At 52.5% G+C, this 22691-nt stretch overlaps 8 protein-coding genes across 8 annotated transcripts; 2 read left to right on the top strand and 6 right to left on the bottom strand.

Moving 5' to 3' along the window:
- Positions 1-22: 22 nt before the first annotated feature.
- Positions 23-905, bottom strand: LAESUDRAFT_736420 (uncharacterized protein; the record flags this gene model as incomplete). Its single annotated transcript, XM_040910688.1, has 3 exons — positions 23-139; positions 194-516; positions 581-905. 3 exons carry the CDS (start codon positions 903-905, stop codon positions 23-25), a joined length of 765 nt encoding a protein of 254 aa, XP_040765224.1.
- An 874-nt stretch (positions 906-1779) lies between these two features.
- LAESUDRAFT_713582 (uncharacterized protein) lies at positions 1780-3252 on the top strand (the record flags this gene model as incomplete). Its single annotated transcript, XM_040906987.1, has 7 exons — positions 1780-1816; positions 1848-1930; positions 2044-2372; positions 2412-2590; positions 2641-2768; positions 2974-3048; positions 3082-3252. The coding sequence occupies 7 exons, from the start codon at positions 1780-1782 to the stop codon at positions 3250-3252; spliced, it is 1002 nt and encodes a 333-aa protein (XP_040765223.1).
- Positions 3253-3400: 148 nt separating this feature from the next.
- Positions 3401-4474, bottom strand: LAESUDRAFT_758494 (uncharacterized protein; the record flags this gene model as incomplete). The annotated part of the gene is made up of 1 exon (XM_040912453.1): positions 3401-4474. The coding sequence occupies one exon, from the start codon at positions 4472-4474 to the stop codon at positions 3401-3403; it is 1074 nt and encodes a 357-aa protein (XP_040765222.1).
- Positions 4475-8124: 3650 nt separating this feature from the next.
- LAESUDRAFT_724932 (uncharacterized protein) lies at positions 8125-10114 on the bottom strand. The gene is made up of 7 exons (XM_040908722.1): positions 9942-10114; positions 9813-9891; positions 9528-9747; positions 9156-9480; positions 8907-9099; positions 8302-8837; positions 8125-8231 (listed from the first exon to the last, which is right to left on the bottom strand). The coding sequence occupies exons 1-6, from the start codon at positions 10013-10015 to the stop codon at positions 8304-8306; spliced, it is 1425 nt and encodes a 474-aa protein (XP_040765221.1). The 5' UTR covers positions 10016-10114; the 3' UTR covers positions 8125-8231; positions 8302-8303.
- A 110-nt stretch (positions 10115-10224) lies between these two features.
- Positions 10225-13072, top strand: LAESUDRAFT_698779 (DEAD-domain-containing protein). The gene is made up of 9 exons (XM_040906356.1): positions 10225-10631; positions 10793-10962; positions 11019-11091; positions 11144-11335; positions 11390-11451; positions 11507-11683; positions 11732-11915; positions 11991-12515; positions 12570-13072. Exons 1-9 carry the CDS (start codon positions 10392-10394, stop codon positions 12879-12881), a joined length of 1935 nt encoding a protein of 644 aa, XP_040765220.1. The 5' UTR covers positions 10225-10391; the 3' UTR covers positions 12882-13072.
- Positions 13061-15758, bottom strand: LAESUDRAFT_651211 (kinase-like protein; the record flags this gene model as incomplete). Its single annotated transcript, XM_040904292.1, has 8 exons — positions 13061-14262; positions 14329-14429; positions 14480-14541; positions 14611-14983; positions 15036-15295; positions 15345-15445; positions 15479-15568; positions 15626-15758. 8 exons carry the CDS (start codon positions 15756-15758, stop codon positions 13061-13063), a joined length of 2322 nt encoding a protein of 773 aa, XP_040765219.1.
- An 865-nt stretch (positions 15759-16623) lies between these two features.
- On the bottom strand, positions 16624-18745 carry LAESUDRAFT_758490 (glycerol kinase; the record flags this gene model as incomplete). Its single annotated transcript, XM_040912452.1, has 10 exons — positions 16624-16837; positions 16892-17105; positions 17161-17312; positions 17371-17398; positions 17457-17868; positions 17935-18067; positions 18120-18318; positions 18383-18495; positions 18553-18639; positions 18693-18745. 10 exons carry the CDS (start codon positions 18743-18745, stop codon positions 16624-16626), a joined length of 1605 nt encoding a protein of 534 aa, XP_040765218.1.
- A 243-nt stretch (positions 18746-18988) lies between these two features.
- Positions 18989-22626, bottom strand: LAESUDRAFT_724928 (glycoside hydrolase family 47 protein). Its single transcript, XM_040908721.1, has 11 exons — positions 22056-22626; positions 21285-21405; positions 21028-21218; positions 20848-20956; positions 20705-20792; positions 20546-20644; positions 19891-20489; positions 19670-19839; positions 19585-19602; positions 19326-19520; positions 18989-19268 (listed from the first exon to the last, which is right to left on the bottom strand). The coding sequence occupies exons 1-10, from the start codon at positions 22358-22360 to the stop codon at positions 19370-19372; spliced, it is 1851 nt and encodes a 616-aa protein (XP_040765217.1). The 5' UTR covers positions 22361-22626; the 3' UTR covers positions 18989-19268; positions 19326-19369.
- Positions 22627-22691: the final 65 nt, after the last annotated feature.

Below are 22691 nucleotides of genomic sequence, written 5' to 3'. Positions count from 1 at the left end.
TCGCATTAGATGTATTGACAGTTCATTCATAACCCAACTTTCTCCGTTCTTCCCGTTGCTGTTCGAGATGTACAAGGCGATCTTCTGCCTGTTGTAGCGTCTCGTCCCACGCCACAAATAATTCTGAAAGCGTATCGACCTAGAGAGTTCATGCGTCAGTACAACTTATCGTTGCGGTAGTCGGGTAACACACCCTCGTAGTATATCGATCCATGAGGGCCCCGATCCGCGTCTCGAGTGCTGATGCCATCTTTCCGTCTTCCTCCTGCGCTTTCAACAATGCTTCTAATAGTGGCTGCAAGTCTTTGCACTCTGCCAGTCGGCCAGCACCAGTGACGCCTTTGTCTTCGAGAGCAGCAATCTCGCGTAGGTCACGCTCGGCGGCACGAATATCGGGTTCCATCTCGGTAAGAAATGCCTCGAGTTCGGCTGGGGTCATGTTCTCGTATGAGGGCGCGATTGGGATTAAGCCGGATAGAGCGAATGCAGGAGTGAGGTACTGGGCATATTGCTCATCTGGCAGAATAGTAGGTGAGCACGGTTACGTCACGAGTCTCGAGAACCTGGAAAGAATATTCACAATGATCCATAAATCTGCGAAGACCGTCATTGCTTTGCACAATTGTATCAAGCTTGCGTTGCAGGTCCTCTACGCTCCGCGCCACAGTCTCGCCAGCTCTCGTCTCGGTGTGCTTGCGCTCTGCAACATCTGGACGTGCTCCAAGCAGCAGAGCCTCTAGCCATCTCAAACGCAAGTCCAGTGAAAGAGTTGGAGGCACAGGCGGTGGTGGCTTAGCGGTTGGTTTGGGCTCTTCCACCACCTCGAAATCGAGGTCATGTAGGCTGCTCACGGCCGGTGACCTGTGCGGCGGTGAAATTCCAGGTGGAGGGGATGTAGATAGCATTCTATGGCGCTGAACGTCGCCCAAGAATACGCTGCCAATGTGACTGGTCATCCGTTCGCGTGAGGATGAAAGGCACGGCGTGCACGAAAGGTCGAGAGCCGTGGGAGGATTATACTTCTTTTGGAGCAGTACACTGTAAGTCCCAGTAAGGCAGGCGTTGTGGAACGGGCCCGGCCGCGGCCTTCGCAGAGAAAGGCAGTCATTTCTTTGTACTCGTGACGGCCAGCCCGAGCCACATTCCACTTGTCCGATACCGCAACTGAGGTGCTCGGGACTGAATTGGATTCGACTTGATATATGCATCTCCGAATGCAGTGGTAAAATTACAGTCAACAGAGTCTGGCCCGGCATTGCCGCTGTTCAAGCTGAACGTTCGCATCACGTTGCATATTGACTGAAAGACAATTTTATGTCCGTCTCTCAATGTATTAGGACTGTTTAACGTTGTTGCTTCTTTTCATACTTATTCGTCGATATCGTGAGCCTCAAGCGAACCTTTTTGATTATGTATTCTGTTCAACATCGAGTGAACGAGACATTTCTGTGTTTCCACTCCTCACCTAATGAGACTAGACACCGGAAGACATCGTAGTGGGAGAGGAATATGCTCATTCAAGATGACACCCTTACGTGTTCAGACGGGAAGACCACCGAGAGTGAAAGGGGTTTCACCTGGAAGAACAAGCTGTGAAGTCTGCAACATCCCTTCCTGACACCGCCCAGACAACGAAACCAGTAAAAGGCTCTCATAGCTCTGACCTCAAGATCGCCACTAACGGCTCGCTGAGCATATAAGGCCGCCACCGCATTCAGAAGAAGCTTGGAGGACAGGTAGTGGCACTGATCGCCGCGTTTTGAGGTACTAAACCGCCATATGAGTTCAGCAAAATTCACGCTTTACGTCTGGACCCGTGTGAGCTCCTTCCTCCATCAACTGCACAGGTCACGGTTTCGAGCAGTGCGAACATAGCGAACAGATTATTCAGCTCGGTGAATGCGATACACCCCCGGGAGGTTACGATAGAGTATGCTCCGGTATAATATTTGTCAAAAATGGACATAACGATGTGGTAGTCCCTTCAACCAGTAATATATGGTAACCATCAAAAAGACGCACCTGCGATGATTTCCCGTGTAGGCTGTGCAGGTGGCTCCTTGTGAGAATGACACGGTGTCTCAGCTGCGTGCAGCAGAGAAGCCATCCCCGAGGGGCTATGCCGAGATTCGGGACGAATCGTATGAACTGGCACTGCCGTCAAAAATGGAGACAGGATGGCTCCGTCTCGTAAGATCCGGGCGAATGACGCTCAGCACCGTAGCAACGAGGAGGAAACTCAAAAGGAAGACAAGGGAACGGTTGGCACTGCAAGCACATGCGGTGAAAGGTTGGGGATATGGCACGTACCAGAATAGTCTGCTAAATAGCAGCTGTCAAAGAAAGATAAGAACGGGCTCTGTGCACCGGAGGTAACTAATTTCGGATGAGAAATGCCATAAGCACTGCAGGGGTCTCCATTTTCATCAATCCTTCGATACTGATGCCGAAAAGCGGGCGGAACGTAGACAAAAGCAAGAGGTCGTCAGGCTACCACGAGAAAAGACGCCCGGAGAAGGGATTAATGTTGTCTCATCTGTCCAGTCTACAAGATCGCGGCATTCACGGGCCATATTTAAACATTTTATAAGTCAGTACAGCTCTCCAGGAATGGCTGCATGTGTTGTCGCCTGCTGAAAGCCAGAAAAGCCAGTTCAAAACCAGCGACATATGTCGCTCTGAAGGATGTGACGGCGGGGGGGTCGCGCGCCAACGTTAACTTGCCAAACAGCGGCAGACACGGGGGTCGTGCCGCCTCGTGCGTCAAGGTGCGCAAACAGCGGCAAACATTGGCACCGGTAGCCTCACGGTCCACTCGATATGAAGACGGATAATTTTTAATGGCATAATTTAAGACGCTGCCATGCACTGGGCTGACTTATGTGAAATAACTTTGGTATATTCGACGAAGGGGTATGGTGACTTTAGCACTACGTTGGCAAAGCAGATAATATAAGAGGGACGAAATAACAGGTTTGGATCATCGCCATTCGTGAACGAAGATGGCAAAACGCGGCAGATGAACCTTACTGTGAACAAATATCCAATGTAAGATGGAACAAATAATGTGATGGCAGATAGGATAGTCACTTGAGAACGAAGAGGAGCACAGAACGAAGAGATTTGGAGGAGCAAAGCGAATCGAAACCAGAGCAAAAGTCTTCTAGTGGGTTTATGAGCGAAGACGACGATATTGTCCTTGATCATTGCAGGAAGCGATGCGAGAAGAACGAATATGAGAGGAATGATTGACGGCGATATGTGAATGATGCGTGGGGTTAGATGAATGAACGAGCGTCCGATGCGTGATGATGGTCTAAGTTGATTAATGAGTGTGTGATTCGTCCGCGTTTGCATAGAGTGTTCTGTGTTTGAGATTCGGTGATCATCTTTGCGCAGTTCATAATCGATCGTTCCTGCCTTCTGCACCATTAGGCCACCGGAAGACACTCAGCGAAGATCCAGAGGCCTCGGTAGTGCCCTCGGTGCCTCCTGCATTGTTGATGGATGAAGCTGGAATAAAAGCCATGCCGTTCTCGGTAGTATATTCCTGGAGCGGTGGTTCGAAGGGGTTAAACGGAGTTCTGTTCATCTGATTGACGTTTCCATACATAGTGAGAGTTGAATTAAAAGGAAGAGACAATGATCTTGAACGTGAGTGTGCATTCTGACTGAAATCGTCAGGCGGGTTGGACGTGGATGAGGACCATTGTGACATCTGCGAATGAGTCTCGACAGGTGAAGATGCGTTCAAGTATTGCGAGTCTGTCATAGCAGCAGCTGCTCCAGCGTACATAACAGGCGCCGCATAGTTCGATGGCCACAACGTAGGCAGAAGCTGGGGGTACATCGTCGGATGGGATAAGGGATCGGATGGTCCAGCAACTGGTGAAGACTGCTGAATCATCGCAGAGAACGGATCGTAAGAGCCATCTCGCCAGCGCTGCTCCTCAGGGGATCCTCCTCCTACGCTTGGATCAGTATCTGTTCCTACAGCTGTTGAGGGATAATAGTGTGTGTAGTGCATATAATCTTCCCAATATGCGTCTGAAGTATCCACCTCGTCATGGGGTGTATCCAAGCTCGACTGATGCGGAGCAGGGGCACCGAGATCCACATGAAGAGCAGATAAATCTGCTCCTGGAGCAGGATGAGCCTGCACCGAGCCACCTGGCCAGCTGCTCAAGGCAGTCGAGGTATTCGGCGATGCACTCGGCACGTACTGAGTACCGGACCCAGTTTCACTGAGCGCTCTGCGAACAGAAGGTCCACTTTCGTCCGCCATGACTGGTCCGCCATAGGATGAGAGGGCGTCATAGCGCATCTGGGACTGGCCACGCATGCGGTAGGGGTCGAACCTGAGATCTTGTGCCGTGTAATGAGTCCCTTCCTCAACCTGTGCACCAATGTTTAACGGCGGGAGTAGTTCGGAACTAGTACTCGCTACTGTAGTCAAATGGTCGCTTTCAGCCATAGAACGAGAGTTGTGCCATAAACAATTCGAACCTGAAGGCAGCGCCTCAGTGGACGGCATGCTGACCGCCAAATGCGAACGATGATTACTGTATAACTGGTATGGATGGTGACGAGGTCGACCCGACTCCCTGACCGCACTGGAACTGGGAGCGCCCGATGAATTCCCTGCATAATATTGACCGCTTGGCTCGGGCGAGTCGTCGCGGGCACTAGAGGGCCCCACTACAGATTGCTCGCTCGACGTGCTTGTTGACGTTTGGTCTATCTGTCGCATCATGGTCATCCATTGGCGATAGGTACCGGGACCCGAGGTCAGGTAATGAGTTTGCTCGTCGGCGCGGGGGCCACTTGTTAACTGAAATGCTGAAACCTGCGAATATAGCACCACATGAGGAAGGGGAGGGGGAGCGATAGTAGTAGCAGATGTAGTCACAGCAAAAGAAGGATGCGGGCGAGGGGGACTACTGCTACTTCTGAGGCGGATCGGGTTTCCCTCTTGCGTTGTATGACCTGTTTGGGTTGAAGGGCGCCGTCGTGGATTACGGAATTCTGTCGAGCCCCATTGCGGAAGCTAGTAATTTTCAGCGGCGTTCTACAGTACTACAAGAGGAACAAGGAAATCCTTACGTGCTCAGCATGTTCTCCCTGGAGACCTTGCATTAAATATCTGGGTACAGGTACCTGACCACGTTTCTTCTTCTTATTGCCACCATTTACTTTGTTCTTCTTCGGAGGCATGCAGTCTATATGAGGATAGAAGGTATCCAGGCGGAGTGTGATAGAGAGAGGACCGGCATGTCCGACGGCGTGCGCTTATATGACACTGGCATCAGTCAAAGCGCCGGGCCACAAACCAACAGGGACAGCCCTGGCGAGTGGCTCTGCATTGTCGCTCGTCTTCTCTAGCCACCTGGATATATAAGGAAGGAGAATATGAGCATGGGCGTCACCTTCCGGACCACGTCGATGCCTCGCATGGCGGACAAGACCCCCATCTCGATTGGGAAATCTACGGAGAACGAAGGCTGAGTCTAGCTGCCTCGAATTGACCAGTGAGAGCCCGTGAAGAAATTCGAGAAAGACGCCTTATGACCAGCGCAAGCGGTGCAAGCCTCGAGGCAAGCCGGAGTGCACCCGGCATGGCAGACACTGCAATGGACGCGCGAATTACCAAATATGCCAAGTTCGGGCAACGCGGAGTGGCGACGGGTTTGAGAGGACCGTTTAGGAAGGTACTCTTGAATGGTTCTATGGAACAGGCGCCGTCATTTCCCTCGTGCTCAAATGAGACATTGCGATGCCCGTGCACAGCACGACGGGTCATCTCGGTCCACGCAACAGTAACATGAAATGTAGACAAGAGGGAGGACTACAAACTCGCTCTTCAATGAAGATCGCGCAATATCTCCCTGGCTGGAACAGCAGCAGCAAGATGCGTGCCATTGACAGAGTAGAATCTTAACATAGAGATACAAGGTTCTCCAATGGCCATTTTCTGTACTTGTACGGCATCGCGCGTCAGGCCTGCGAGGGTCTGACTTGCAGTGCACTTGAGTTATGGGACGATGGCAACGGAGGAGGACTCCTCCGCATAAATGGAACAGAGCCCATAAATACCTTGCATTGCAGCACAGCCCCGAAACCTCTCCTCGTAGACGAGTTTGATCTTAATCAGACTCCGATACTGAGCGAGGAGCGTGGCGCACTGTCATGTTCAAAGAGCTACAAGAGAACAACTCACAGATAGAAGAGATTGGATGCCATCGTGCGGTATTTATATGAGAGATGGCACATAACCCAGACGGTGTGGCTGTCGTTGGCCAGAATCAAACAACATCGACCGAATCTAGGCCATCCGTACGACTTGGTTTCCTGCCCTATCGCCTCTGACGACATTGTTCACGATTAAGACGAACGGAAGAACATCGCAAAGAGAATACAAGGGGTCGCCAGGGCAGATCGAGTACATTGTAAAACACGTTTCAGTGGCTAAAATACCATTGTGTTCGCTTTTCCCCCAAGCACATTGTTCTACGATGGTTGATGTCCCTTTGTCAAGGCCTACAGTGAAGAGTTCCGGCAGAGTTCCCGTTGGCCATCAGAGAAGCCCATTTTCGAGTCCCGGAGCGTGAACGCCACGATCAAATTCGATTGGACCAGATGCCGGTAGTCGTCCGCCTTGTCAGAACGAGATTTACAAGAGGTGAAGTCCAGATACTGTGCCAGCCGTTGCTGGCGACGTGGCTTGAAACTGTGGAAGGAGGCGCAGAGGGAATGTTCTTCTCACGATCCCGTGATTCAATATACGCCTACAGGTATAAACACAACGCAAATAGCGCCAAGACGGCGACGCCACCGACCAGCGAGTCTAGTAGCATTCAGCAATCATGCCATAGCCTCTGAGACAGATTCGCAGTGCCTCTTGGAGTACTCTCAACAATCAGACAGGTTTTAATAAATGTCTCACATTTTTTCTACTATCAGCGACATGAAATGAACGATATCGGACCATTTTATGGCACTTTCGTTGCTGTGGAACTCAGTCGTGCGGCAAACCCTCAAGAAATACGCCTTTCAGTTCTTTCATCCATCATAGCCAGATACAGAGTAATATCTAGGCTATTTTATGTCTTTTATGTATACGTTCGTCTCAGTGGAGCTGGCATTACCACAAGAGCATCGCAAGCATGTCAGTAGAGGCCGGAACTACGGCTGATCTTCAACAATACGGTCTCGCTGTTCGGGCACATCCTTCATCGGAATAAACTCGTACCCTCCAATGGTGGCTCTCTCCCGCCTGACTACATGCATAATGTTTTGTGGCAGCAGAACGTCGGCACGTTGCGCGATGTTCTTGAGTTTGTTCAGAATTCCTTGCAACGTCGCTATCGGAAGTCTGTGGTCGGAACGCAAGATAAGACGGCGAAGAGTAATCTCCGGCAGCGTCTCCTAGTCGAGACAATGAGTATCGACGTAGACAGTCTGGCCTAGCGCCAGGGTTCCCATGGCAATTGGGTTTCTCGCCTTCAACCTCTAGTAGAAATCGTGGATGTCGGTGGGGTGCTTCGCCTCATAGCTGAATGGACCATCGTGAGTGACATCTTTGATGCCACGCCGGAGTCGAAGAATTGTGATTGCGCGTTCAGCCTTTTGAGCAGGATATGATTGATATCTGTTCAGCCGTGCCGTAAAAGTAGAAGGGCATCAACTCGGGGTAGGTCGTGCAGAGAAAAAAAATCATTCTTCAGTACCCAGCACCTTAACATCCGACAATTCCACGTTTATAGCGATTGCATTCGGGTCATGACTGCGATGTCGTCATACACGTGAGACTATACAAACCGAAGAGGGCACAGCTCACCTATAGACCCGCGACAAACCATCGACGACAGTGCTTCGCCTCATTTTCCGGCTTCAACAGTCTAAACATGGCGCCCTCTCTATGTATTTCGGCGTAGCATGAATTCTTGCGCATTCTGGTTGTATTCATAGTGAGACATATCGCTGACCTTATGTAACACTGCAGCACTATTACCGACATTGACCTGTGTAGCGAGCATTGGCACGGAATGGACACGGCTCCAATGCCGTGGTTTATAACATTGCGTACATGGGGCGTCTGTGCTTATCGTAAAGAACCATCATCGAAAGTACTTGAAAGTTCTCCAGACATGAATGTTATACACAGTTATCAGACGGATATTGAGCATGTGGGCGAATCGGGAGGTAGAAACAGGAAAGTTTAGAAACTAGAACTAGTTTGCATGCATTTCATCAGGAGAAGTGCGATTACAGCGTGTGCGACGGGAATATTACAGTACATACCATCACGTCAATTCTTCAATCCGGACTCGGCCCGCACCGCCCTGCCCAACAGCTTGAGCGCCGTCTCCAGGTAGCACTCCTGCTGAACGTTGGGTACTGGTACTTCCGCTCTGCACATCCAAGCCTTCCCGAGCCACGACATCTGCACGGCGGGCAGTTTCATCCGCAAGCGCACGCAGCAGAAGTGGAGGCACGCTGAGGACATGTGCAGCGTAGAAAGTCAGCTTGTGCGCAACATGAATGTGCTTGTTCGTCGCGGCAATGGGTTTCGTAGCCACTCTTAAAGGTGCTGAGGACGACGCAGAAGATGCGGACGACGATGAGTGCGTAGGTCCGCTGAAAAGCGTGGATAAATCGGATAAGGCGCGCAGTGTATTTGCATTGGGGTGACCTTCCAAATCACGAGACACACTTCCGCCCAGCGCATTAGAACTGGATCCTTGAATTGCATCACCTAGCTCTACCACTGTAGAAGGCCGTAAAAGCGTCGAAGAATCACGTAGTAGGAGGGCGAAAAAGGCAGGAGTCATCTCCCCCTGTCCGTATGTAATGAAGAAAACACTCAGCTCAATAATAACTCTGAAAAGGCTGGGATGGTACATTACCGGTGTGAACCGTGACCATAGGTCTGTGACGACACTAGAGAGCGTTGGGTGCACCAGCTGAGACTTGCGATCTATCAGGAAGGGAATCAGCTGAGCCACAAGGCGCCGTGCTTCCGCACGCTCCGGGCTATTTGGAGCCATCATTGACAGTGGCGACGTGGAGAAGTAGCGGTTAAGATACGCATAGGTTATGCTACTACATATGTGAGCTCCAGTTTGGCATGAGTAGCGGTGAAGATGTTGACTTACCAGATTGCGCAGAGATTGTAGAGCAGCAAAGGGACTTTGCCCGGCGATTGCGAGGTGCTGATGATGGAAGGTGGAACCTCAATGATGTCGGGTAGCTTTCCATATTTTCTCTTTTGAAGATTACGGGAAGCAGCGGTTGGCTTGGATTCGTTTAATTCAGCGTCCGAAGGTGACTCCCACCACGGCTCAATGAGTTCTTGCTTCAGTTCTTCGCTTGTCAACAACTGCTTGGCAAGTTCACTATTCGGGTCACTCAAGGCCTTTGAGAACTTCCCGCGTTCCTCAGGAGTGAGCGCAGCCCATAGTTCATCATAGGATGCCGAGTCTGTGACGTATTCGTGAGTAGTGTCCAAGGTAAATAGGTATACCTACCAAGATCAAGTCCGCCAACCCTCTCCGCCAAATCAGTACCACCATCTTCATCCTCCTCTCCCTGAAGCGCTCCCAGGACACTGTCGTCCATAGAATCCTCCTCGAAATGCTTCAGCAGCTCCATCATCTTTTGCCTCTCCTCGGCAGTCTTTGACGGGGCGCTGCGGACATCAGACTCGATTTCCTTGCGGTAGAATGATTCTGAACACTCCGCATGAGCCTGCGTACGACATAAAACTTCTCAGCATCGTGCAGGGCTACGATAGCGATTCCTCTTGTACTCACCTCAGATCGAAAACATGTCAGAGAGCAGTATGGTACATTGCATCCGGGGCATGTGTACTTCGAGAACTGTCTCCGACAGCTGTCAGCAATTAGCACGCTTGAAAAAGCATCAAGTTGAACCTCACTCACATCGCACACGGGATAGCACTGACAGCTTCCGCGGGTTTTGTGGATATTTCTACTGATAGCTCTTGTGACGACATTTCGGATTCTAGAGAAGTTTTAAATGATACGAGCCACTTTGAGCTGCTGCTTCATATAGGATTCAGGCCGCCCAAAGGGTACTGGCAGGAGAATCTAGCAGGAATACTTGTGGCGCATCGAATTAAGGACGCGGCGTGGCCTTGCGTGACCGTGGTGTCTTCGTCTCACGCGTCCAACACGTGGTGAGATGATCGGCACCCAAGAATGGAAAGTCCCTCCTTGCTCTGTACTCGCCGCTGAAAATCTCTCTGAAGTCTAACAGCTTGCATACCGACTCGCGACTGCACACGTAACTCGTCCGCACTAAATTTACTCTCTGAAACTACTGCCGCTGGATTTCACAAAATCGGTCTTTGACCTAAGCTCGCTGCAGCCATGCCTGATGCACGTCTGGTAGACTCGAAAGCTAGCTTCGCCTCTTTCTCTCACATACTGGATGCTCGTTTGTTGCGAGCACTCGCGGACATGGGGTTCTCGCGGCCAACTATTGTGCAAACGAAGGCAATCCCGATTGCGTTTGAAAATCGCGACATTCTCGCGAGAGCACGTACGGGAAGTGGAAAGACTGCCGCATACTGCATTCCGGCCGTGCAAAAAATCTTGAACGCTAAAGCTGTGGGTATGCATGGGCTCATCACTCTGAGTTTGTCTTATCTCCGTCACACATCGAATGGTTGCTTTGCATTCAGTCAACCCGGGATGCATGCACCGTCGAAGTGCATTTCTCATCGGGTGGCTCCACAGTGGATACATATGCTGAGACGACCCCCTCGTAGAATATTCCTGCCGAGGATGCTTCTAGACAAGCCACACGAGCTCTTATCCTTGTACCCACTCGTGAGCTCGCCGAGCAAGTTTCGACTCAACTCCGCGGACTTCTGGCCTATTGCGACAAGGAGGTTATCGTGGCCAACATATCTGCGGGAACATCAAATCAATTACAGAGGTGAGGTCACATGCACGTAACATTTCGTGTCCTCCTCGTTAATTCTCGAAAGCCAGAACGTTGTTGTCGGACCGACCAGATATTGTCATCGCAACACCTTCACGCGCCCTGGCGCTGTTGCAATCGAAGGTGTGTCTCTCTGTCTATGGGTCCGGTCGTTGTCTAATTCTCTTGATATAAGACTCTATCGCTCGAGTCTCTGGACACACTTGTGATTGACGAGGCGGACTTGATTTTATCGTATGGGCACGATGAGGACGTGAGACAGATCTTCAACGGAGGGTATCTGCCTAAGGTCTTCCAGTCCTTCTTAATGAGTGCGACCATGACGGAGGACGTCGAAGCTCTCAAGGGTCTCGCTCTACGAAATCCTGTGCGTCTGATGACTTGTATGGCTCTGATTGACAGAATTTCATGGATGACTTAGGCTATTCTAAGACTGGAAGAAGACGAGGATGAAGCAGCAAATTTGACACAATACTCTGTCCGGTATGCGAAATGAAATCGATCTATATGCCTGTTTAATGACCTCGTTAACCTCTAGGTGTTCAGAGGTCGACAAGTTCCTGCTGACCTACGTCATCCTCAAGTTGAAGCTCATCAAGGGAAAATGTATCCTCTTCGTGAACGACGTCGATCGGTGTTATCGCTTGAAGCTCTTCCTGGAGCAGTTCTCGATCAAGAGCTGTGTCCTGAACTCGGAGCTGCCGCTCAACTCCCGGTACGTTTAATGCGTATATACTGGTATCTATCGCTCACCTGCTGCCAGGTACCATACCGTACAGGAATTCAACAAGGGCGTCTATGACTATATAATAGCCTCTGACGAGAGCACTGGCCGTATGGAGCACGATTCTGAGGATGTGCAAGAGGAAGAGGAAGAGCAGAACGAAGATGCAGGAAAAAATGATGACGATGAAGAGTGTACGTTCGCAAGAGCAGAGTGGTACCTTGTGATGCGCTAATTTCATGCAGTCATCACCACGCAGCGGGAACCTCCGCCACAACAGGAAGACACGGGAAATCAGGACGCAGACGAGCCGTCCGCGTCCCGCTCCTCGACGAAGCGCAAGCGACCAGTCGAATCGCCGGAAACAAAGAAGTCCTCAAAATCGAACAAGCGAAAGCATCGCCGAAAAACCGACGCCGAGTACGGCGTGTCGCGCGGTGTGGACTTCATCGACGTGTCCTGCGTCATCAACTTCGACCTTCCTTCCTCAGCACGTGCGTACACGCATCGCGTAGGCCGCACGGCCCGTGCAGGGCGGACAGGCATGGCGCTCTCCTTCGTCGTGCCGCGCGATCAGTGGGGCAAGAACAAGGTGGTCGGGGGTCTGCAGAGTGCCAAGGAGGATGAGAAGGTGTTTGAGCGGATTGAGCGCGAGCAGGCGGCGCGTGGTAGCCAGATCAAAGAGTACAAATTCGATATGAAGCAGGTGGAGGCGTTCAGGTATCGCATGGAGGATGCGCTCCGGGCTGTCACGAGGAGCGCCATCAAGGAGGCCAGGATCAAGGAGCTGAAGGCGGAGATACTCAATTCGGACAAGCTCAAGGTAGGTCCGTGCCATTCAGGAAGGAGCTATGTCTCACTGATAAACCACGCGTAGGCACATTTCGAAGACAATCCGAACGATCTCGAATATCTCCGGCACGACAAGTCACTGCACCCAACCCGTGTCCAACCACATATGAAGCATGTGCCAAAATATCTGCTGCCGCGCATTGCACCTGTTCCAGGCTCAGAACAGGTTGTCGAAGCGCAGACAGGCAACGCGAACGGAGACGTCGGCTTTGTTCCGTTCGTCAAAAATAGTGGCCGCGGTCGCGGACGTGGCAGAGGCAGAGGCAGAGGGGGGCGAGGCGGAAGTGCTGGAAGGGGCAGGAAAAAGTCGGACCCGCTGAAGAAATTCGGTCGATGACGTTCATTCACATTCTGGGCATCCATGCATATCCTTCGGAGAGTGCAGCCATCACAGCAGGAATCGCATTATCGAATTAGTCATAGCTGAAGAAAGTCCGGTCTTCCTAGGCAAGATATCGCGTGTCCAAGCATCTAGTTAACTCTACATACTGCATATCAGAATATAGATGCACCAGCCTAGTCCTTGTTGCAGAATTTCGTGGAGATTTTCTGCAGCCGACGCTCCGTTCGTGAGATATCCTCCATCAATTTAGCGTATCTCCGATCAAAGCCATTCAGAGTGGCATCCGACAGAGCAAGGTCTGCTGTAAAGATGTCTAGATGGGATTTTTGCGGTGGCAATGGCGACTTCGGCCTCCAAAGCGGCGGTAATGAGATGGGAGGAGAGAAAGGTCGCTTGATCATCTCTGTCGGTTGGATGCTACCCTGGCTTCCCCGCGAGTGGGAGCTCGAGGTCGTGGATGAACGGCTCCTGCTTCTCTTCGACATCGTTGACTGGGCAGACCCCGGTCTAGGGCTCGGGCTCGGACTGGACGGGAGGTCAGAATCCGACTCGCCGTCCATCCCGCCATCATCCTCTCCAAGGGCACCCTGGGCAAGCCTTTCGCTCGAGCCCGAGCCTGAGCCCGACAGGAGCGACGTGATGAACGTGCTGTCAGACTGCGTCACAGACTCGAGCTTGTACGACACCGCGCCCGCCGCGCTCACGACAACGACGGAGCTGTCGAAGCGGAGCTCCTTCAACGGCGATGAGCGACTGGCCGAAGTGAGGATGCGCGGTTTGCGTCCGCTCTCGAGCACACGCTTCCGCGCACTCATGCCAACGCAGCTCACGAGCTGCTTCATGGCCTCGCGGTCGGAGACGGCTCGACGCTGTACCGTGCGGCGGACGGTGCTTGCACGAGGCAATGTGTGGAATGGCGCGTCCCTGTTCGGCCGCATCGGCGTGGCGAACGGATAGCGCGGGACATTTGGCGTTCCGTCGCCACGCTCGAGAGGAATGCGAGGGAAGGGCGTAGCTGGCACAGAGCGACGGAGCGGACGAGGCGTGTTCAGGACAGGCTGATCTTGCGGCAGCGGGTCCTTGTTCGTGTGCTTGAACGCGTCTCTCGCGGGGCCCCAGGAGAAACCGATGAATGAGGCAAGAGGCTGCTCGCGTAGTATCGAGCGACCTCCAGGGGCGTTCGCACTCCCAACCGCATGGGATGTTTCAGGGGGACTACCTTGACCGGGGATGGGCGACGACTGAAACAAGGCTGAGAATGCGTACGCCCGAGACTGTGACGCGTCTGGTGGAGAACATGCATGAGGTACGTCCTCGGGATGTACTGGCGCTGAGTATGTAAACTGCGGTAAATGAAGGTTAGTTGGTGGTTGTTCTGTGCGGGGAGATCACAGGGTCAGATTACTAACAATTCACGTTGCTGAATAATAGTGATGCTCACTGTGATGAAGGCTGGACCACTCCGTACCTTGGAAGAAACGGTGCATTTTCAAATCATCTATGCTGCAACGGCCGAGCCGCAGCTCTGCGTCCGTCAGCAGCCTGTCGAGACATGAGACGGCGTAGTGTGTGTATGAAGTCCATGAACGTACCGCTTCAAGAGATCTTGTAGATGTGATGAGATAAGAACAGATTTATCAAGCTTAAGGTTTTTCTGCAATGTTTCGTAGTCAGAGGATAAATACACGGTGATACAGCTCATTCAAGGAAGGAATAGACGTACATAGTAATTAACGATCTTTACGTACGTCTGGCGAATCTCCTTCGCAAAGAACGGAGCAGCTCCATACACCATCTCGTACAGCATGGCGCCCATGCTCCACCAGTCGGTCTCGCGCCCGTATCCGCCAACGTCTGCCGGAGTTATGAGCGGACACATGTCATCCGCCATCTCCATCTCTACTAGAGCCTCTTCGTGTGCTTTGAGAATCTCTGGAGAGATGTAATCGCAGGTGCCACACGGGACAAGGCAATGTTGCTTGGGCACCATCTGGCTGCCATCCGACTGTCGAGGGAGCAGCGGCGCTGCTGAGCCGAAGTCAATCAGCATCAGGTGCGACGTAGGAGTGAGCACAAAATTATTAGGCTTGATATCACTGGAGGAGGGACATGGGAGAATGAGCTGCACTGGGAGCGAATGAAGCCTACCGGTGTACGAAGCCTTGCGAATGACACCAGTCAATCGCACTGACGATCTGCGGTGCCCACCACATGAGGTCGTCTTCAGGTATCCTACCTTCATACGGGCTGGACTCCAGGACGTCCGACATCGTGCCTGCTTCCGCGTAGTCCATCACGAGATTGAGGTGCGTTGGCGTCTGGAACGCACACAGCAGATGCGGGGCCCATTTCGTCTGCGTTCTACGCGCTTTCAACAGGATGTCGCGCTCAAATTGGGGAGAGCATTGCTGGTTACGTGCGTCAGTCCCCATATATTAGCAAAGTGGTTTGACCTACGTCATGGATCTTCATCGCGAACCGCTTCTCTGTCGACTTGCGCACGTATACGCGGCCGTCCAGCTTGCAGGTCACAACGTCAATCTGAGAATAGAATATAACTCAAATGGACAACTACAACAAGAGCATTTCACGCACGATCCCGTATTGGCCGTATTCGAGCGTACCAAGCATATTCAGATCCTTGTCAGAGAATCGCAGTGTATCAACTTGATTAGTCTTCGCTACATAAATACACATTTTAAATTATAGAATGCACACCCATAATGCGTTTGACTCACCAGTCTTGCCAATGACACTTTGCCCGTGCAGAATGCGGTCCAGTGCGAGACCCTCAGCATCGTCGTCTCCATCGAGTCCCGCGTTTAGCAGCTTGCGAAGGCGCGACTTGCGTTTCTTCCATGGTAGAGACATCCAAAGTCATTGAAGAAGCAAAGGAGTGATGAATGGCTGCAGCGCGTGCAGGAAGGAGGAGCGACAATAGCATGCACGATTTAGTTCGAGACGAGCGTGGCGCCCGCGCGCGAGGTGCCGCATGCGGTTGTCAAACGCGGTCACGTGGGTGTGGCTCGCGTCTGGCACATCGCAGCAAGCTCTTCTCTCCAGCCGTTGAACTTGACCGCTGACCATCACTATTCAAATTCAGTCGACAGTTAATTTAATATCTAAATACCCCTTTGATTGCTACAAGTTGAGGCTCTCCAATCGTGAGTTTCTGCGGAGAACGCACAGCTGGAAGCCTGGAAGAACGGTGCGTATCACTGGGTATATGCGCGCCGAAAGGCCTGACGATTCGTCTTACAAATCCAGTTATTTCTCTGGGTGTTCATACGGTACTTTTTTCAAAAAGTCCATATGCTACGTGGTCGCCAGCTCCAAGTCTATTTCTAAAGCTCGATATATGCTAGACAATCATATGTCTTCCGTCGATCACGGTGCGTCTAATTATACGCGCCAGCTGTCGTCTCTCCATCTCCTATGGTAGAAGCGACGTGAGGTGTTCCTAATGCCGTGTCAGATGACTGCTAACATGCTGATTACTGTTCAGAGAGCGCAAAACGCACAAGTGAAGATCCGCTACTGCTCTCTGAGCCCTTTCAATATCTCACATCCGAAGATCATACACAAAAGCAAAGTACAGCTCGGTATATCGTGATAATACATTTTGCTACAATATCACTATCGCATTCCTACGATACCTTCCTACCACCTATAACTTCGCCCTCGCCTTCGTCTCGACGTTCTCGCCATGCGCGAGGGCGGTCAGCGCCCGGCGGCGTCATTCGTCAATGCCCTCCTCCCACCCGAGAGAACGCTCGACCGCACGCTTCCACCCGAGCCACTTGCGCTCGCGCGTCTCCGCCGACATATCGGGCTTGAACTCGCGCGTGCCCTTTGTGTTCACCTCCGCAAGCGTCTCAGGCTTGCTGATGTCCCACCCAAACAGGCGCACAGCGGAGCCCGCGAGGAGCGCGGAGCCCAATGCAGTCGATCTAAGGTGCAACAGATCAGCAGGCGGAGAATAAAAACTTAAACGGGACACGCACTCTCTCATCTCGGGCCGGACGACAGTGAAACCACCGACATCGGCGAGGATTTCCATCGCCATGTCGCCATTTGTCATGCCGCCGTCGACCATGAGGTGCTTAAGTTCCGTCTTCGAGTCGAGCTTCATGCTCTCGAGGATCTCGCGCGTCTGATATGCGTTTGCCTCCAGCGTCGCTCGGCAGATGTGCGCCGGCGTGGTATATGAGGAGAGGCCTGCGGACGGCGATGAGCAAACAGCTGACAAAAACATGATCACGATCAGAGTTACCGATGAGCATGCCACCTGCTCCGGGGTCCCAGTATGGTGCGAGCAGACCTGAGAATGCGGGAACGAAGTAGATTCCGCCGGTCTCGGGTGTCGATGCCGCAAGAGTGTTAACTTCGGGTGCGGAGGATATCATCTTCATAGAATCGCGCAACCTGTAGAGAGACAGCGATAGTAAATCCCAGCGCAGCAGCGGTAGCGGATTACACCAACCACTTAATCGCGCTTCCAGCGACGGCGACTGCAATACACCATGAACACCTGCATGCCTTGACGGGTACGAGGAGTTGTAGACTCACTGGATCCCTCCAGGGCATAAACGGGCTTGGCACCAGGCCCGTTCTGGTACGCGACCGTGCTCAACAACCCGTGCGCGCTCGAGACGATATCGGCACCTGTGCAGAACAACAGGAATGCGCCGGTGCCGTAAGTGCATTTGGCTTCCCCTTGCTTCAGGCACTTGTTACCGACGAGGGCACCCTGCTGGTCTCCGACGAGGCCGCCGATCTTCACACCCTTGAGCGCGCCGTACGCCACCTGGCCGTACACCTCGGAGGACGAAGCGATTTTGGGGAGTACCGATGGCTTGATCTCGAAGAAATCTAGGAGGATAGGGTCCCATTGTAGTGTGTGGAGATTCATGAGGAGGGTACGGGATGCGTTCGTCACTTCCGTGACATGCAAGCCTTGTCCTTTACCGCCAGTCAAACACTAAAGAATAAGGTAGTTTGGTAAACGCATCGAAGACCCTGCGAAATCCGCATGCGGAGCACTCACATAGACAATCCAGGATTCCACCGTTCCGAAAAGGAGGTCGTCTTCTTCGTGTGCCTTTCTAACATTTTCATGGTGGTCAATCATCCATCGTAGCTTGATGGCGGAGAAGTAGGTTGACAGCTGCAAGCCGGTCCTAGCTGTAGCTCAGCATAGTGACCGACAGTGTCTCAAAATACCCCACTGACAGCTGTTTTAGAGCGTGCTCTCCCTCTTGGCCCTTCCGGATGACTCCAGGCTCGACCTCAAGACCGATGTAACCAATCTTATGTTCAAAGTGTGTGACGGTGTTCTTCGTCCTGGAATCGTCCCAGACGATGGCGCGGCAGAGGGGCTTGCCGGTCTTGCGACTCCATGCGACGGCGGTCTCACGCTGGTTCGTGATCCCTGCGAGCACGGCGCGTGAGAGTCGGTGTCAGTGACAAGATACGGGAGAAGATCAGTGACGCACCGATCACTTTGATGCTGTTCTTCGACCAGCCTGCTTCTTCGAGGGTCTCGCATGCTTTCGTGATGCACACATCGCAACTCTCCACAATCTCGTCCGCCTCCTGTTCGTGCCATCTGCGAGTGAAGAGATCAAAAACGCGTTATAACAATGTCAAGACGCGTCGAACTCACCCTGGCTCGGGGTAATACTGTGGGTATTCAATTTGGTATTGAGCCACGATGTCCGCATGCTTGTTGAAGATGAGAAAACGAGTGGACCTGTGTCAACTCGGTTAGGGATGCACAAGACTCCGCAGCGCGACGAGACATACGTGGTGCCACAGTCGAGGGAGCCGACGAACTCTCCTTGCCTGAGCGAAGGCATGGTCAGATAGCGATAGTGGAGGCGGGGAGTGGAGAAGAAGAAATGCCTGCGGAAAATGTGGAGAAGGCTCATATTCATATGCCCCGGCCGACTCCTAAGCTCTGTTGAGGGGGACGAGCGGACCGATCTTTTCCGGACATCTGGCAGCTGATGCCGACCGATGGCACCAATTCAGGCAGAATGTCCTCCAGTGGGCGCAGCGCCCCCGCCTTGCCGGATCACTTCAAAACACTCGCACACTCAGGGGTAGACACCTAGACGGTCTACACATAATACGATCATTCCTCATACATAAAAGCGCCTCTAAGGTCAGGTGGCAAGATAATCAGGACTCTCAATCATCGGTGTAAGATATATCTAGTCAATCGGCGCCCTCACTGTATCAACCGCAGTCTAGTGGCCCGTACACATATGACCTCCTTCTCGTATGCACAATCACCGCGCTCGAGAGCGATCTCGCCAGAGGAACGTCCGCTGCCAAGCTCGCGAATGCCGACGAACGGTCTGTCTGCCGTGAAAAGCCCTGTTAAGTTCGGAATCTGAACTTCGGATCTTCGGACTGATCAAAGAAGAAACGTACGCTATCTTACGAGATGTGGCGCCCCACCGCGCACCGCGGAGACCTCATGGCAAGGAGGGCGTTGGAATGCCGAACTTGCTCCTCTCCCACGGGGACCACGAGAACACCGGGAAAGGATGTGCTTCGGTGTTGAACACCCAGCGGTCCAGTGGGACGATATCCTCCTCGTGGAACAGGAGGTACAGGTATTTTAGGCTAATGCGGGGCTAAAGGTCAGCACCACGGGGAATATGGGGATGGCGGGGGTGGCGATACGCACGTCTCGGCCAGGAAGTAACTACATAAAGAAGGGCCGTAGCAGATAATCAGCGCCCGAACTCGGCCAGATTGTTTGGACCCCTTACCTGGGCATATCGTCCATGAGAGGGGCGGGCGAGGCCAGCACGTTCAGTGCCGACGCGTAGCCCGAATCTGTCTTCGTCTCTCTCTCTATAGCTTCGAAGAGTGCCCACCCTCGCTCGCGCCAAATGGGATCGCCCGTCGTCCGCCACATGATGTACAGCGACTCGATGGTCTACGACAATCGTCAACCACGCCGCGACATCTGCGCCTGCAACTCACACACCTCTGGACGTAACAGGAACTTGCTGTTGTGTATCACGTAGTCTCGCTCCGGCACTCTCATCTTCCTCAACCTGGCACTTTTCAGCTCCTCCTCAGTGAAGCGCACTGGAGGCTTGTCGCCCAAACCCGGAGGCACGCCACGTTGTCCTCTCTTCCGCCAGTCGTCCACGTAGTCAATCCACAGTTTGCCCTGATACTGCGACCCAAACGGCCACCGCGTCTCGGATGCAGCTGCAGGCATCTTAGGCTGGAAGATAACCTCATCGGGCCCGATACCGGTTGATTGGTCGGCGTACATGAGGTAGCATGACGTCGCAAGACCCTCCGCGGCCCATCTATGCAGCTCACGCAGATCGTAGCCTTTGAGACGATCATATGCGCGTCGGCCCTCGGGGCGAAGCGTCCTACGGTCAAGATGGTCCAAGGAGAGGTCGAGCTGATCTGCACCCAGCGCGAACAAACCCGGGAGGAAGCATGAGAGGTGTTCAAAACGGTGACTAGGCGCAAAGTTGTCATGCGACGTGTCCGTCACGTAAAGCAGCTCGCGATTCTCTGAGAGATAGAGCATGTGGGTTAGTATGTGGTTCGTGGTTCGCAAGTCTGCCGCTGGAGTTAGCGGGCGGTGCACGGCCACCAACAGTCATGTTGATACTCACACATCTGGTAACTTTCTTTGTCTGTCTGCGCAGTGAGCAGATACTGCTTCAATAGATATTCGTGAGCGCTATCCGACGCAGCACCGACTGATAAAACCACTGCATCACATAAATCGTCGGTCAACGAGCCTGGAAACACAGAAAAGGCGTCGGACATACAATCGATCGGCCTGCCCGTCTCAAGATTCCAGCGCCTGGGAAGCATATCCATACCCGCGTTAGCGAGGTTCCGCACGACGACGTCCGCCTATCCTCTCAGAGTTCAGCTAAGCCACGCATCACACGATCCACATGCCACTTACGTTCTCCCAATGCGACCTCCTTCCGGTGAGCTGTGCAAGATAAGTGTACTCAAGCTGACAGCTGGCAATCTCCGCCAGGATGCCGACCACCGGGCCTATAGTTTCGCCCCTGATGTAAATGTCAATCTCGCGAACACAAAGCACTGCGGCAGTGCGGAGGTGTGGCGAAATCTTACTTACGTGACCGTGTTGACACCGAACATTGGGAAGCCCACGGGTGTGTCAAATGCTGGAGAGAGCATTCGACCCAAATCATCTGCGCGTTGCAAAAGGATGGGCTCGTGGGAGAGTGCGTAGGCCGCCAGGAGCCCTCCCAAGTAGCGGATTACCGTCTCAAAGAACGGGGCGAAGCCGGGATTCTGCGTAATAGACTACGGTAATTGTTACATTTATCATCCTAGCAAATGAACTGTACCACGCGCGAAATACGGACTCACTGGATTAGGCGAAAAATCGGCTCGTTCGACCACTTTGAGGGCTCGCGCAAATTCGTCGTGGAGGTCCATCATGATCATCGTGTCTAAGGAGTCGAACAGCATCACCCCCCATCCGTTGAAGCTGTGGAGTGAACAAAGGTCAGTTCATTTGCATATTGTCATTGCCTGGAATTGAAGGAACAGTATATGAACAGACAGTATGGAAACGAGTTACAGTGCAGGCGAGCAAGACAATCTGACGCGCGTCCCAGCAAGTGGCAAACTCTCTTTTCATCGCCGGCTTATGAAGGCCGAATATGCAATGATGTACCTGTAAGCCATGCCAACAGAAACCCCGTAAGGGAATAACTGAGTGTGCAAAATGCGCCCGAACGGCCCATGTTTAGCATATGTCACAGTGAAAGACCGAGGGTAAATAATAACCGTAGTGACAATGCCACGTAAGAGCCCATCCTAGGCTACGTTGTGCTCGGCAGAATGATATTGCGGGGGAGACAGCAAGCTCGCTGGCAAGGTGTATGCGCATTACTACGCAATCTGGCAGAATTTGGCATGCCACAAACGATATACCTGGGGCTCGATCTGAACATAACGAATAGCTTCTTCGCTATTCCCAAAATCCACAAACGCAAAGCATAACTAAGCATATGCTTGAAGAGGGCATATGAGAAATAAGGGGACACCGTGTTGGAAGGGAAGCGGGTCGTTTCTAATTTCTCCATGCATCGCTCAAGGCGGACGTGGAAACAGAGGATGATTGAATGTGCTCACTTATTCTTGCTTCCATTTGTCAATGGCAGTAGCTCGTCATAACCCCAGGCATGCTTCTCATATCCGCTGTAAGCGTGACGGAAGGCCTGCTTCACCTGCTCTGCGCGCTGCCTCCACTCTTCCCGCGAAGTATTGCTAACGAATGGAGACCTGTAATGCACGGCTGACTTGTCATGTCGTGGTAATGTAAAATAGTAGAGTGTGAGAATAACGAGGCAGGCAAATGCAGCAAAGCCCAGGTGGCGACTATGTACGCGCCGGTATTTGAAGGAGTCCAAGACAGACGAGAGCATGTGAGATAACATGGAGAGTGTCGCCAAAAGCCAGCCTATGAGGCGACGGAGACGACGAAAAAAACTAGATGCCCGAATGGTGGCAGCTTCACGCACAGAGACCCAGGGCTAGGAGATGGAAAGGAGAGAACATAGATGAGGCGCAGCAGCAGTGGATTATGCGCAGCAGATAGATCACGACCGTGCAAATTGTTCGAATTCGCAGGATATCTTTCTAGCAGCGTGTCGGGCGACACGCAACGAATTATGTTCCGTGCGGAATAACTTGGAGGAGACTGGATGGAACGGATGCGGTCCTCTCACTCAGATTCATCGTTATGAGGGCTTGCCATATTGGGAACCG

This window comes from Laetiporus sulphureus, assembly GCF_001632365.1.
Source record: "Laetiporus sulphureus 93-53 unplaced genomic scaffold LAESUscaffold_15, whole genome shotgun sequence".
Lineage (NCBI taxonomy): Eukaryota > Fungi > Basidiomycota > Agaricomycetes > Polyporales > Laetiporaceae > Laetiporus > Laetiporus sulphureus.
Note: the sequence above shows the minus strand (reverse complement) of the source record. Positions and strands in the feature narration are given on the sequence as shown.